We start from the raw sequence: 12,944 nt of genomic DNA, 5'->3' as shown, positions 1-12,944 counted from the left end.
CGTGTGATGATCTCTTTCACTCAGCCAGCAGCTGCGATAATGTTACGGGTACCATTCAGCATGAACTTGAGGCTGCTGCCCCAACTACCCTGGAACCTAAGTCCTTCGGCCCACCTGTGTTTCCTATACCCCATGTCCAAGCTACATCATACAGGAGATTGTCAATATAGGTATCTACTCTGCTTCCCCAGCTCCTCACTCTGATGTCCAGCCACATTTCGCAACTCTATCTTCCCCCACATCACACTTTCCTCCACTGTTCCAGAATCCGTCCGCATGGCAAACTCCCGACGACAAGCCTATTTGTTTTCATTGTCACCGGGTCATCCATATCTCCTGCCACTGCTGGAGTTGCTGGACTTCTACACGACAGTCAAATTTTCCCGGATACTTTAATGCACCTGGACACTATCACTTGTATATGCCCAGATCTGACCAAGTTGCCCTTCAAGAACAGGTGGCTGAGCCCCGCTACTCCTGCTCGCCTTCACCCCCACGCCACCAATCTGGCTCCCCTCAGCCTCACTGACCATCCTCCCGAACCTTTCTACAATGCTCCCAGACTGAAAACTAAGCAACGCAGCTCCAAGAGGTGGTGCTGCATCTTCAACCAATCCTCTATTGACGATCCCTACCTAACAGAACCTCCTGGATGTACAGATTGATGGTGTACAAGTCACTGCACTCATCAACACTGGAACACACCTTTCCATTATGAGTGCCGATTTTCGTTGAAAGTTCAAGAAAATTCTGATGCCAACGATGACTCAAGTTCTCTGTGTCGCTGTTGGCAGAACAGCTCCTATCGTTGGAATGTGCAGCGCTCGTGTTTGCATCACTGATCGCCAGACAGTTGTTCTATGGTTGCCATTGCCAAATGCCCGCATGACATGATGCTGGGCCTCGACTTCCTTGCCACGCACTTCATCTTGATCTTCTCCTTCTGGATCCCGCTGACCAACCTCCGAGCAACCCACCTCCCAGTGATATGCGAAACACCAACAGCTCATTGTGCCATAAAGGCTCCGTATGTACAGGCTGCCAGCACTGTATGGACAAACACTACTGGCCGATCTTGGAGCTACTAAAGCATAAAAACAGTCTGAAAAAAAAATAGAGGTATATGTTACTTAAGAAATAATTCATCAATTCTGAAAGCAAAAACCACATGACTATCACCTTGAGAAGCAACAGATCAAATTCTTACAGCCAGACCTGCACTTGTTGGCTTCTCTAACATGCTGGTATACAACTGCTATCATGCTCATCGTTTACGATTGTTTCCAGCATAGCGCTGCATAAATATGACCGTGACTATAGATTTAAAAAAAATAAGGCTCTTATAAACATTTTCCTCTACTGTTTACCATATATAACCAGTGGGCCTCTTCTATATTCCACTTCTGGCTACTTGTGGAATGCTGGAACACAGCCAAACATTCATTTTTTATAGGTCTGTGTGGTCTCTGGCTACCTATGGGCTGCCAGAACAGCCAGGACAATTTTAGACTGGTAATGCGCCGAAAGCTCACTGGCTGCTAGCAGACAACAAAATGAGCAATGCGTGCAGCTGGCTAAAGGCTGGCTAATGATAATGAGCCATTCCTGATATTTTTTGCATCACTGGACTAGATGCCACTTTTTTTCGGGTATGAGCCATTGCAACAAGCCACTTAAGACTTTTGCCTTAGACAGATGTCCCTTATTTGACTTTGCAGAACACTATTAGATTATGGTACATGTTTATGGTACAAAACCGCAGATGTGTCTCAGAAACCAGCATAAAATTATATACCAGATGTGGCAACTGAGGCCAAGAAAAAAAGGATCGAGGGCTTTCCATGAACAGCGCCTAGTCTATGTTGATAGGCTTATGTTAATGCTAGTCAAGTTTTTTTTTTCATTGTAAACAAGCAACTAATATTTAATTTTAATAAGCTAACATTTATTACCTTAATTATTCAATAATGTGCCAATGCAAAGGTTGTGGAATACGTCAAGAAATGACCGATAACAGCTTGTGTAGCAACCAAGGTCATGTGTAGTCCTTTTCTTTAAAAAGAAAAAATGAGAAAGAAGCTGCAAAAATTATTTAAAAGTCCACGTAACAATGCGTCCACGGACCAGTAATATAAGTGGTCTCAGACGTAAATGTTGTCATCAGTGCGATGCGTATATTACGAACGTGCAAATCTGGAGCACGGTCTTGTTACAGTTCGGAATGTGAACCGTTGCAAGATCGCGCTACTTTGCGTTTGGCAGGGACCAAACATGCGCACCAAAAACTACGGACACGTTGAGAAAAAAGTGCGGCCGCTTGTTCCCAGTGCCCCTATTTGACATAGTTTGCATAAAGATTGATGCAATATTTGGTGCGCAGAAGCGCTGTCACGGTCACAGTGGTTTATTTTTACATTTTACTTATTTCAAGCCCTTTCTTTCTTGTTAAAAAATGTCTTCACAAATCCTAGGTTGATTTAAATGCTGTTATCGGTCATTTGTCACCGTCATACAAAACTCTTTCACTGACATCTCATCAACTAGCTAAGTTTATAAATTTAGCTTATTAAACATATTTGTGCACAATGAACAAGAAATATTCACAGTGGCCACCATGAACAACACCCATAAATTAAGGTACAGTGACCGCCATTTGAGTAGTGCCCTCTGGTAAGTTTTAATTCTTGGCAACCTGCAGTTAAGAAAGCAGAATATCGCAGAATAAATGTGAAGTGATGTACTGGTCATTGCACGTTTGCCAGTATTTCACATCGCTTGCCGAGAAAATTCTCCAAGATATTTTTGAAAACAATAAAGGGATAAAAACGTTCACTGGCTTGCCGGTCTGCGGCGTCGACCAATATTTTGAATTAGCTCAATAATTCTGGCTTATTTTATGTGCCGAAGGATGGCTTATTAAAATTTTTGGACTCGATCTGCGCAAGACACGTCATAAGCATCACTGCCGCGAATGCAAATTTTGCAGGCTTGCATTTTCGAAAACATTTAATTAGGACCACCATTTGGCTGCTACGATTAACTAAATATGAAATGTTACATCCTTGGCTTGCCTTCTGTGGCAGCAGAAGTCTGATTTTGTGTGGTGTGGCCCTGCAGAAGATATTGTAGCCTGAGTGCAAATTTGAATGAATACTGCGGTTGCCATTGGATATTTGTGACCAGAAGTTTCATGAAAGCAAGCAGGTCATTTGTCGGTGTGCTGCACTATCATCCCTGTAACCGGACGAAGTGCATGTGCAAAATAGATTTAGAACGTCACATGCATGGCATCCGCCCAATGAATTGATGCAGATTTACTTACCAATAGAGCGCGAAAGCAAGTACTAAAATGTAAAACAATGCTGATAAGCTACAAGATGAGCAGACTGCACGACCCTATTCACTGAGCACGACTTTCCTTCCCAACAGCCCCATGAAATGAGCGACAGTTCAAATTTTTAGATGGTCCACATTTACACTATCGCATAACACTTATATAAAGCATTCATAATGCATTGTATAGCACAAAACGGTTTTCATTTTCTTGCGGCTTAGTTACAATTATGCCAACAAACACACCCATAGGTGGAGAGTTTTCATTTTTCCGGGAGGGGCTGGGGCCGGACCAGCTTTCCGACCCACACTCCCGCGTGTGCGCGCGTGCGCACGCACACGCACACACACACGCACACACACACGCACACACACACACACACACCTTGTACTTGAAGAAGCTTCGTGTGATTGTCGCATACTTGGCTATCACTAGTACTGCTTCAGCTTTCCGGCGAAACTGAAGCCTCTCTCTCTCTCTCTCTCTTGTGAGTCCAAGTATAAGCGCTGCTGCGCATGACTGCTGTTGATTCTGATTTCAAGTGAATCCGGCTTGGCCTCATTTTGGTTATAGAGTGAATAAGTGTTCCCCAATTATCATGCACCAAGATTTAAAGAAAGAAGTTGCGTTACTCGAAGAAAACCTAGTGCACATTGTTTACAGTACAGTGGAATAAACACCAGTAATTCTTTCGTTATTGAGATTTAATTCAGTAATTGCAATTAAACATCTAACTCAAGAAGTACTGTCCTAATTTTCAGTGTCAATGAGGCATGTGTAAGCACCCCAAAATTATATCTAAATGTGGTGTTTTCAGCGATGCACTAATTGCCTACAGTTTTTTTTTCGACTGGCAAAGGAACCTTGCGAAAAATGAGAAGTGCAACGTGACTGCGCTCCCACCCGCATCATAAAGCAGCACCCTCAATTAGGCCGATTGAAAGCAACGCCATTGCCTGTCGCAAACCCGAAGAGAGAGCGCATCATCTTAACAATGGTTTAGAAGGAGCACAAAAAAGCAGGTTTCACGACTTTGCAGCTATTCCTTCCTCTCATTTCTATGTCACACTTATTATCCGTCTCTCAAGGCTGATTTATCACACTGATAACAAAAATCCCTTTATAATGCGGCCGAAGCGCCGCTCTGACAACATACGAAATGCGAAAAGCAATGAAATAGGTATAGAATGTTTCAAAATATGGGCATTGCTCGCACGGCATCGAAAGAGTGCACCTGAAGCTATATATTGAGCCAGAAACTTGCTTTGGACCAAAGCCAAATTAAAGTGACTGTTTTATTTTTCATGAAAGTGCACACGTGCTGCAATAACAGGTTCGTGTCAAAAAATAAAAGCGATATAAACAGACCGGGAAGCGACCAACGTGTAGAGAAAAGGCAAAATCGATGCGTTTAAGAGAGTAAATATATCACTTCTAAATGAGCCGAATTCGCAATCATGATGTCAGCACAAAAGAAAAAAGAAAGAAAAAATACACAAAAAAAGAACATGAGATTTCAGTGTGCCCTTATTATCCATGAATTCGTAAGCTCCATTGAACGCCAGCCTACAGGACGTGTTCAAAGAGGTTTCCTTGTGCAGCTATACGCAGTACTGTGTCCATTTTATCACATCTTCAGTGGCTTTCTTGATGACCGACGCTGGAATTCCACAGCAAACATCCATTATCCTTGCCTTGAACTAATCTGACGTCCCGTCTCGATCATGCAAGCACAATCTTTCACATAACTCTAAAGAAAGAAATCGAGTGAGGAGAGGTCAGGTGACCTAGCCGTCCAATTTACAGGCCCGTGCCTTCCAATCTATTGCACATAAAAAGTCGCATCCAGCCAGTTTCCTGCTCGGCTGCTGCTGTGTGCTGGCACCCCATCTTGCCAATACCACAGAAGTGGAAGACGAGACCGTGGGACTTTGCTGAGAAACTCGATCACCACTGCTTCAAGGATTTCATTCACGTCAGTGTTTAATCGAAGAAGATGAGACCAATTATAGCACCAGTGTAAATTCCGCACCCCACATTGAGCGACCACTGGTATTGGTGCCGATCGCGCTTTACCCAGTGTAGATTGGAGTCACTTCAAGTGTACATTATGCAAATTTACCTAGTAGCTTCTGCGAAAATTGGCTTCATCTGTGCCCATAATGTTGCTCAAAAAGTCCGATGACTCATCGGCTTTTGTGAGGACCCAATTTGAGAATTCTAGACGATTCTACAGGTCCCTATCTTCCAAGCACTGATGCTGGTTAAGGTGGTAGAGGTGAAAGGCTGTCATTTAGAATCCTCCAAACTGACGACATAAAAATTGGTACCTGGGTGGCCACATCCCGCACGGTAGCATGAAGGTTTGAGGCAATAATTGCTAGAACGCCCACGCATAGACTAGGACTCAAAGATGGAGTCCTCCATCGCTGTTTTTTGAAGCTGCCGGTTTGTTTTAGGTTTTCATAATTTCTGATGACAGTCAATGCGTATGGTCTACCGCCATACTTCCATGACTGATATATATATTTTTGGCCTTCCTCTTGTTGTCATTTGCAGGTCCTAAGGCACGGATCATTTGTACCTTCTGCTCATTAGAGAAACACATGGCGACTTCGATGAAACAAAACGCACCTTTAAACATTGCACTGACGTCGATTCGATTTTGTGGCGATAGATTTTGTGTAAAAAAAAAGAAAGAAAGAAACCATCCGTGCACTTCATCTACGCTAAGACAACAGCTAGCTATTACAGCTTGTTTCCAACTAATACCAAACGCGGCATGTTACTTCAGCCGGAGCGCGGCAGATAAGGCACCAGATCGATCACGATTTTTTTGTTTATTTCCTTTATTTCATTCTGGCTAACTTAGAGTGAGCATGTTCGAGGGCGCTGCTTTATGATCCAGGTTGGAGCGCAGTCACGTGGTATTCTCCATATTACGCTGGGTTTATTTACCAGTCGGAAAAAAAATTAGTACGCAATCAGTATGTCGCTGAAAATACCGCAGTTAGATGTCCCTTGGCTGTGCCTTCAAATGCCTCATTGACACTATGATAATTAGGATAGTACATCTCGAGTTAAATACAATTACCAAATTAAATCTTAGTAATGAAAAAATTACTGGCAACTACTCCACTGTACTGTAAACAATATGCACTAGGTTTTCTTCAAGTAACACACTGCTCTTTCTTTAAATCTTGGTGCATGATAGTTAATTGGGACACCCTGTACATATTTATGACCTTTGCATGCTACTGACGATATTTCCATCCCTAATAAATGTTGTAAATTATTAGAAATGTTTTTTTTTTCATGAGTCATTAGCATTGACTGGAAAGAAAAGCAATACTGAGACGCACAACCTTCATGTGCATTTCACACACCACTGATAAGACTGCTGAAGGGGTCACTGAAGTCTTTCGGTTTTTTTCATGGTCAAAAAAGCATGGCAAGTAATTTGAAGCGTGGTGAACATACAGCAACATATTCATTCTCTAGGCATAGGCTATCCACAAAATTAGAAATCCTTTTTAATTAGATACTTACATCTCTTTCAAAAATGTAATAAACTTTGTCCTGTGTGTATATTTAAATATATTGCATGTGTGCATGCTGTTTACAGTGTAAATTTAAAACAATGTTGAAGTGAGAAAATACGGATGAGGCAGCTGTCGCTAGTGCTTCTAATGCACGTGTCACCTTATTGTCAGGATTTGCAATAAAGTGAAACAATGAATTAAAAGCCGTGCACGTCCACGTCAACAATGATGCAGAAAGCTATTAGCCCCAGCAAAATTTCAAGTGAAAAGGTGGAGGACAGTCAAAAGAAACCTTAAATGATGTTGGTGACAGAGCTCTGGTAATGGCACTGTAGGTGTGTGTTTCTGTGGGGGGGGGGGGGGGGCTTCAACATCGCCCAGGGGGGGGGAGGCTCGACTCCCTCCCCCCTGAAAACTCCGGAGAGGTGCTCGGGCCCCGGAACCCCCCCGTAGTCGGCCTCTTTGAACACACCGACACTCCAAGGATGCCGATGCAGAAACGCATTACTTAGGCTTGGATTGCAGGGCTAAGGGCTAGCCAACGGCTTTGTGGTTGCCACTGAGCATGCACAGCCTACTACATAAATTTGGAATCTCATTTAAAGTTACTGTTTTGGCGCAAGTTGGTTCAGCTCGGCGGTTTGGCGTAAGATGGCTCAACTGGCGCAGTACTTGAAAAGAATGAGGAGAATCAACATTTATTTTTGGCGGCAAGAGATCGAAATTTCTTTTCAATGCTGCAGTACTTACTTCATCCGGAAGGGGTGCTAGATTGTTTTTCCAAGCTAAGTAGCCTCTTATATATATTTTTTAGTTGTTTTAAGGTGTTGTTAAACCGTGGCGATGCTGGTTATTCTGTTACGGTGATGGTGTGGACGTATAAATCAATTAATTACTTTATTTTATTTTTAAATAAGAACCAGTCCCAGGTCTTTTCAGAGCTTTCAATACACTTGTACAGTAGAATCTCATTAATTCGAACTTCAAGGGGACCGGAAATTTATTAAAATAAAACGGAGTTCAAATTAAGGAGAGCACCTTTGAATATAGCACCCGATTAACAGTACAGTACAGTGCACAAAACCAAAACCCATCACTGGGCTCTCTTTGAAAAGGTCTTATCTTTCCTCCATGAGTGCATGATATGTGCTGGAAGAAGCCTAGGTTCCATATAAACTCCAAGTGCAACAAAATCATGCCTCGTGCACTATTAGCTGTTTACCATACCTTTGGTAACAGTGCAAAAGCAAACAAGGGCAAAAGGACGAAAAACACAACAACAGGGCACTGACTTGCTTACCTACTTATTGATCAGGCGCTATATTTAAAGGAGCTCTGCTTTTTCTTCCTTTTGCGCTGTTACCAAAAGTACAATGAATCCTAACCAACTGGCCTGCCTTGCCATTGTGCTCCACCACTTGCTGTGAAGGAAAACGTGCCAAGGTGAGTTGACAAGGGTAGTAGCATGACATTCGCCGTGCTACCGCATGTTGGAGATGATGTGATCGAGGGCACACTAGGAGGAGGTCGCCTTTAGTTAGGGTCTGTGCAAAAACCGGTGCATGGGAGTGAGAGATTTTGTTTGAAATACCCATTTCATAGTTTTTGCTGTTGGAATTCACGGGAGTTTTTCTCTATTCAAATACATAGGACTTGGCTAGGAGAGCATTTCAAATTACCGTCAATTCAAATGAAGAGATTTCGAGTTATCGCGACTTCACTATATCAGCCTCTTGATAGCAACATCCCTGCTGCCTTGTGGGTTTACAAAATAACTGCAACGGAACAAAAACTTAGGAGTGGGGATCTTGAACTCTGGGCTGACACAAACAGGAGGGTGGGAGAGTACAACTCTTTGCAAGGAAGCTTCAGTTTGTATTTCTTCTGTAATTGTCTCTTCAAATGCTGATTCAAAGCTACTTAAAGTACATAATATTTCTGAAACTTCACAGATAGCATGCTGCACAAAGATTTTCCAAAGATACTTTTTACTTTGCTGTCGACAAAGATATGAAAACATCCAACTTGCTGTAAACCAAATGAACTCTCTGTAAGTGACAAGAACCAAAGCACACCAATTAGGAAGGGGCATACTTTCCATAAGGCAACTCTTGGGCTATCAGATGGAGTTTTTGAATAATGTCAGCTGCTTCGTGAAGCTGCAAAAAAGAAAAAAACGAAAGAGAAAGGTTATCCATATAACCACATACTATGCAACAAGTAAACATAGGTACCAGCTTTTTCTATGGTTCAGACAAAACTATGTATCCTCCATTCATTGTTAAAAGTGACCCAATGTGTCTTTCACATGAGCAGAACAATTTTCACTTGAAAGCTGACATTTTCTACCTGAATGTGGTGGGAATGGACAAGAGCATTTTGAAGAAAATCTTGCAGTAAGCAAAATGTCGAATTGTAGCACCTGCCTCCAGTTTTGCGGTAGGTGGTCGAAGAAAATAAAAAATTTGGTTAAAAGCAAAATATAGTGTTTTCATTGTAAATGTACCCTTCAGGTACCTCCGACATCAAAAGCAAAACAAGAACACTTTTGGAAGGCTTAAGAAAAGCCCCTTGAGTTTCTCAAATTTTTATGAAGCTCAATGAAATGATTTTGAAGAATCATGATAAAAATGGACCTTGCGACGGACTATGAAGTTAGTAATAGATTTTCTCTTCTTTTTTTGAAGGCTTCTCTCATAACAAAAAATGCAAAACAAAATTTTTCTGTTTAGTTATTAAGATAAGGCGCCGTGAATGCAAGATAAATGCTTTCTTCTCTGTCATGAGCGTAACAATGTCGCAGGCAGTGCCGAAAGTTGGCACCCAAATTTGCGAGCTTGGCACCTGAAGGCCATCCATTTCCCTAGACATGGCTTCCTCCACACTAACATGATAAATTCTCATGTTTCTAGGCATTTTCAAGCATGGAGCTGAAAGAAGAAAGCTTGATGCAGACTACCAAAGAGATTTTTGTAGATATTCAGCACTACTTTTCTGATGCAGATGTGTCTGATCAATAAAGGGAAAATTAGACATCCAAATTAGACAAATTAGATGTTGAGTGCACTAAATAGGGCATGGTAACGGTACACACAGATTTGTGGCGATCCGCTGTGGTGGCTTCAGTGGCTATGGTGTTGCACTGCTAAGCCCGAGGTCACAGGATCAATCAAATGCTGGCTCCAGCGGCCGCCTCTCAATGGGGGCAAAAATGCCCGTGCCCCATGCATCGGGGAACATTAAAAATCCCTTGGTGGTTAAAATTAATATGAAGTCCCCCACTATGGCATGCCTCTAATCAAATTGTGGTTTTGGCATGTAAAACACCAGAATTCAATTCAAATTCAATTTAGGTTTGTGGTGAGATTTCTGAAGTTCAGCATTACTTTACAAATGGTTTCATACAGAATGCAGCTAAAAGCATGTCTGGAAGCAGGCAGGCCAGCAATAACTTTTCCGGCACCCCTCCAACCAAACGAGTGTCATCAAAAGATTGAAGCAAAGGCTTCTCGTGCATTGGGGTTTGTTTATCCAATTCCCCTATCTTATAGAGGGACATGCAGTCGAACCTCAATAGTATATCGAAAAGCACAGCGATCGCGAAATAGTTTGATGTAACCAGAATTTGATATATAAGATCACGTAAAAAACACATAAAAACTTGTGCACATCAATCAATGAACCAACTGTGGCGCACTAAGTACTCACTTGAGGTTTCACACAAAGTACTTATTTCTTTGGCTGAAAGTACTGCAGCAGTGTAGCCTGCTTCTTATTGGCAGCTGTGTGCTTAGCCATGGCATCCTCAAAGTAGTCTAAACGATACACAAGCAACAGGCCGGTGCCTTCTATTGCACCGCAGTAGTGGTGTAGAAGAGCCAAAGCAGCTACAGCCTCAGTTGAAGTTGGAACCAGGGCAACATCAGCGCTTGCGGGATCAACCTCGGCAGCGTCTTCGTTTGGCCACTACTACCGCTGCGATCTCCCCGTCCGTCAATCTAAGCATTTTGAAACACTGCCAATAACAAAGTATTAAGCTGCATCTGTCATGGCGTCTGAGTGAGCCCAGTTAATGCGTGCTGTCGCGCATCTTTGTGGAAGCAAAACGCCGTTTCTTGTGAGGCACGGCAGGCGCAGAGCGCGTCACCGAGGAGGAGTCAGTGTAGTAAATGCAATGCGCTGTTGACGTTGTCGAACTAGCCAAGCCGACATTTGTGTACACCACTACGTTCAAATGACACCCTTGGCACAATCGATGTGTGCAACCATAGTGCACAGTAGTTTGAAACGCCCACCGTTATTTTCGAGGGTGTTGTGGGAAAGCTCACCACCTGTCGACAGAGCGCACGTGGTCTGGGATGGCGCAGTTCGATATATCTATTTTACGTCCGACCTCGTTCGAAATAAAAAATTTTAAATGCATGCGATTTTCCAGGTGATATAGAAAGCATTCAATATACACAATAATTCCATATATCCATGTTCTATATATCGTGGTTTGACTATATGTACATAGAAAAGGCAGGTCATTATTTTAATGAAAGAGCATGAGAACATCACTTAGCACCACACAATACATCCGGAGGACAGCAGGATATTCAATGTAGGAATTGTGGGTACACACCAAAATTTGACAACACAGCCTTCTTTGTCCAAGGTAGCTAATAAACTTCAAAGGGAAGTCATCAAAATGTATTTCATTGTCAGGAGCTCTGACAAATGTCAGTGTCCTTGTTAAGAAAGGAAGTGGACTTTTTAGGATAGTTTTGTATGCTGGCACCCAGCAGGTTTCTAAGGATTCTTAATTATCCTCTTCCATGGCTCAAGTTTCTTCTTGAAATGTTTGTCATCTGGTTTTACTTTTTTCCGATGTTTCTACGCTTTTTTCACTAAGAGTCAGTGTTGTTGTTAATTTGGGTGGTTTTGTTTTTCGACCTTTATTGTTTTGTGCCTCTTTATATATATTATAATCCTAGTCCACTCCATTCACTTTAAAATTTCATATGCATAAATTTGATGACAATTCATTATTGCCTGCTGGTTTTTTAAAAGCAGTTGAGTTTCTAAAGTGGTGCTTATTGCACGGCTCGTTCCTGCTCAACACAGAAGTTTGGGCTAGTAGGTGATAACGGAACTTGGACATCATAACAAGCGCTAAGGAACGCAAACACAGAGAAAAGACTGAGAAGAGGTTTATTGGCGGCTCCTAATGCGAAGGCGCAACGACCGGGAATGGCGAGGTAGCTCGAAGCACTGTTCAAAAAGGACGCCAGCAATCAACAGCGCGAGCCAAGCCGAGCCGCGCGTTGGCGATGCGGCTGTGTCGCGAGGCGTGTCTTCTTCTTCACAATCTCTCCCCAGGCAAAAAGAGCCATCCTGGCGCCATATGAATCGGGAGGCAGATGGTCGTGGTAGGGCTTGAGACCCGAGATATGGACAATGTCACGTCCACGTCGGCGCAATTCTTTAGGTGGTGACAGCGGCTCAATGAGAAAATTCACCGGGGATGTTTGCTCCAAGACTCGGTAAGGCCCTTCGAATTTTGGGACAAGTTTCGAGGAAAGCCCCGGCATTTGGAAAGGGACCAACAACCACACAAGAAAGCCTGGAACGTAGGTGATGTTTGGAAGCATTTCGATGCGGTTTTCTTTTTGGCGTTGCTGTTGCTCTGCCGTAAAGAAGCACGCTAGCTGGCAGCATTCTTCAGCTTGTCGGGTGACGTTGGACACAGGTAGACACTCGGAGGCGTCAGGACGGTATGGAAGGAGCGTGTCGATGGTATGCTTAGGCTCGCGGCCATACAGGAGGAAGAAAGGTGAAAATCCCGTAGTGGCCTGGATCGCGGTGTTGTACGCGAACGTGATGAATGGAAGGATGCAGTCCCAGTTACAAGGACCAGATGCCACGTACATGGAGAGCATATCACCAAGTGTGCGGTTAAATCGCTCTGTGAGCCTGTTAGTCGGTGGGTGGTATGCCGTGCTTGACCGATGAATAATATGGCATTCCGAAAGCAAACTTTCGACGATTTCGGAGAGGAAGGCGCGACTTCGATCGTTGAGGAGTTC

General features: G+C 43.0%; 1 protein-coding gene across 3 annotated transcripts in view; it reads right to left on the bottom strand.

Moving 5' to 3' along the window:
- Sec10 (Exocyst complex component Sec10) overlaps positions 1-12,944 on the bottom strand; it is a 180,103-nt gene that overhangs the window by 137,225 nt on the left and 29,934 nt on the right. For all 3 annotated transcript variants that reach the window (XM_055078305.2, XM_055078304.2, XM_050192964.3), the window contains exon 4: positions 8,971-9,035. In XM_055078305.2, the coding sequence (XP_054934280.1) occupies positions 8,971-9,035 (65 nt within the window). The remainder of the gene's footprint in view (positions 1-8,970; positions 9,036-12,944) is intronic.

This window comes from Dermacentor andersoni, chromosome 10 (assembly GCF_023375885.2).
Source record: "Dermacentor andersoni chromosome 10, qqDerAnde1_hic_scaffold, whole genome shotgun sequence".
NCBI lineage: Eukaryota > Metazoa > Arthropoda > Arachnida > Ixodida > Ixodidae > Dermacentor > Dermacentor andersoni.
The sequence above is the reverse complement of the archived record's forward strand: the minus strand, read 5'-3'. Positions and strand labels throughout refer to the sequence as shown.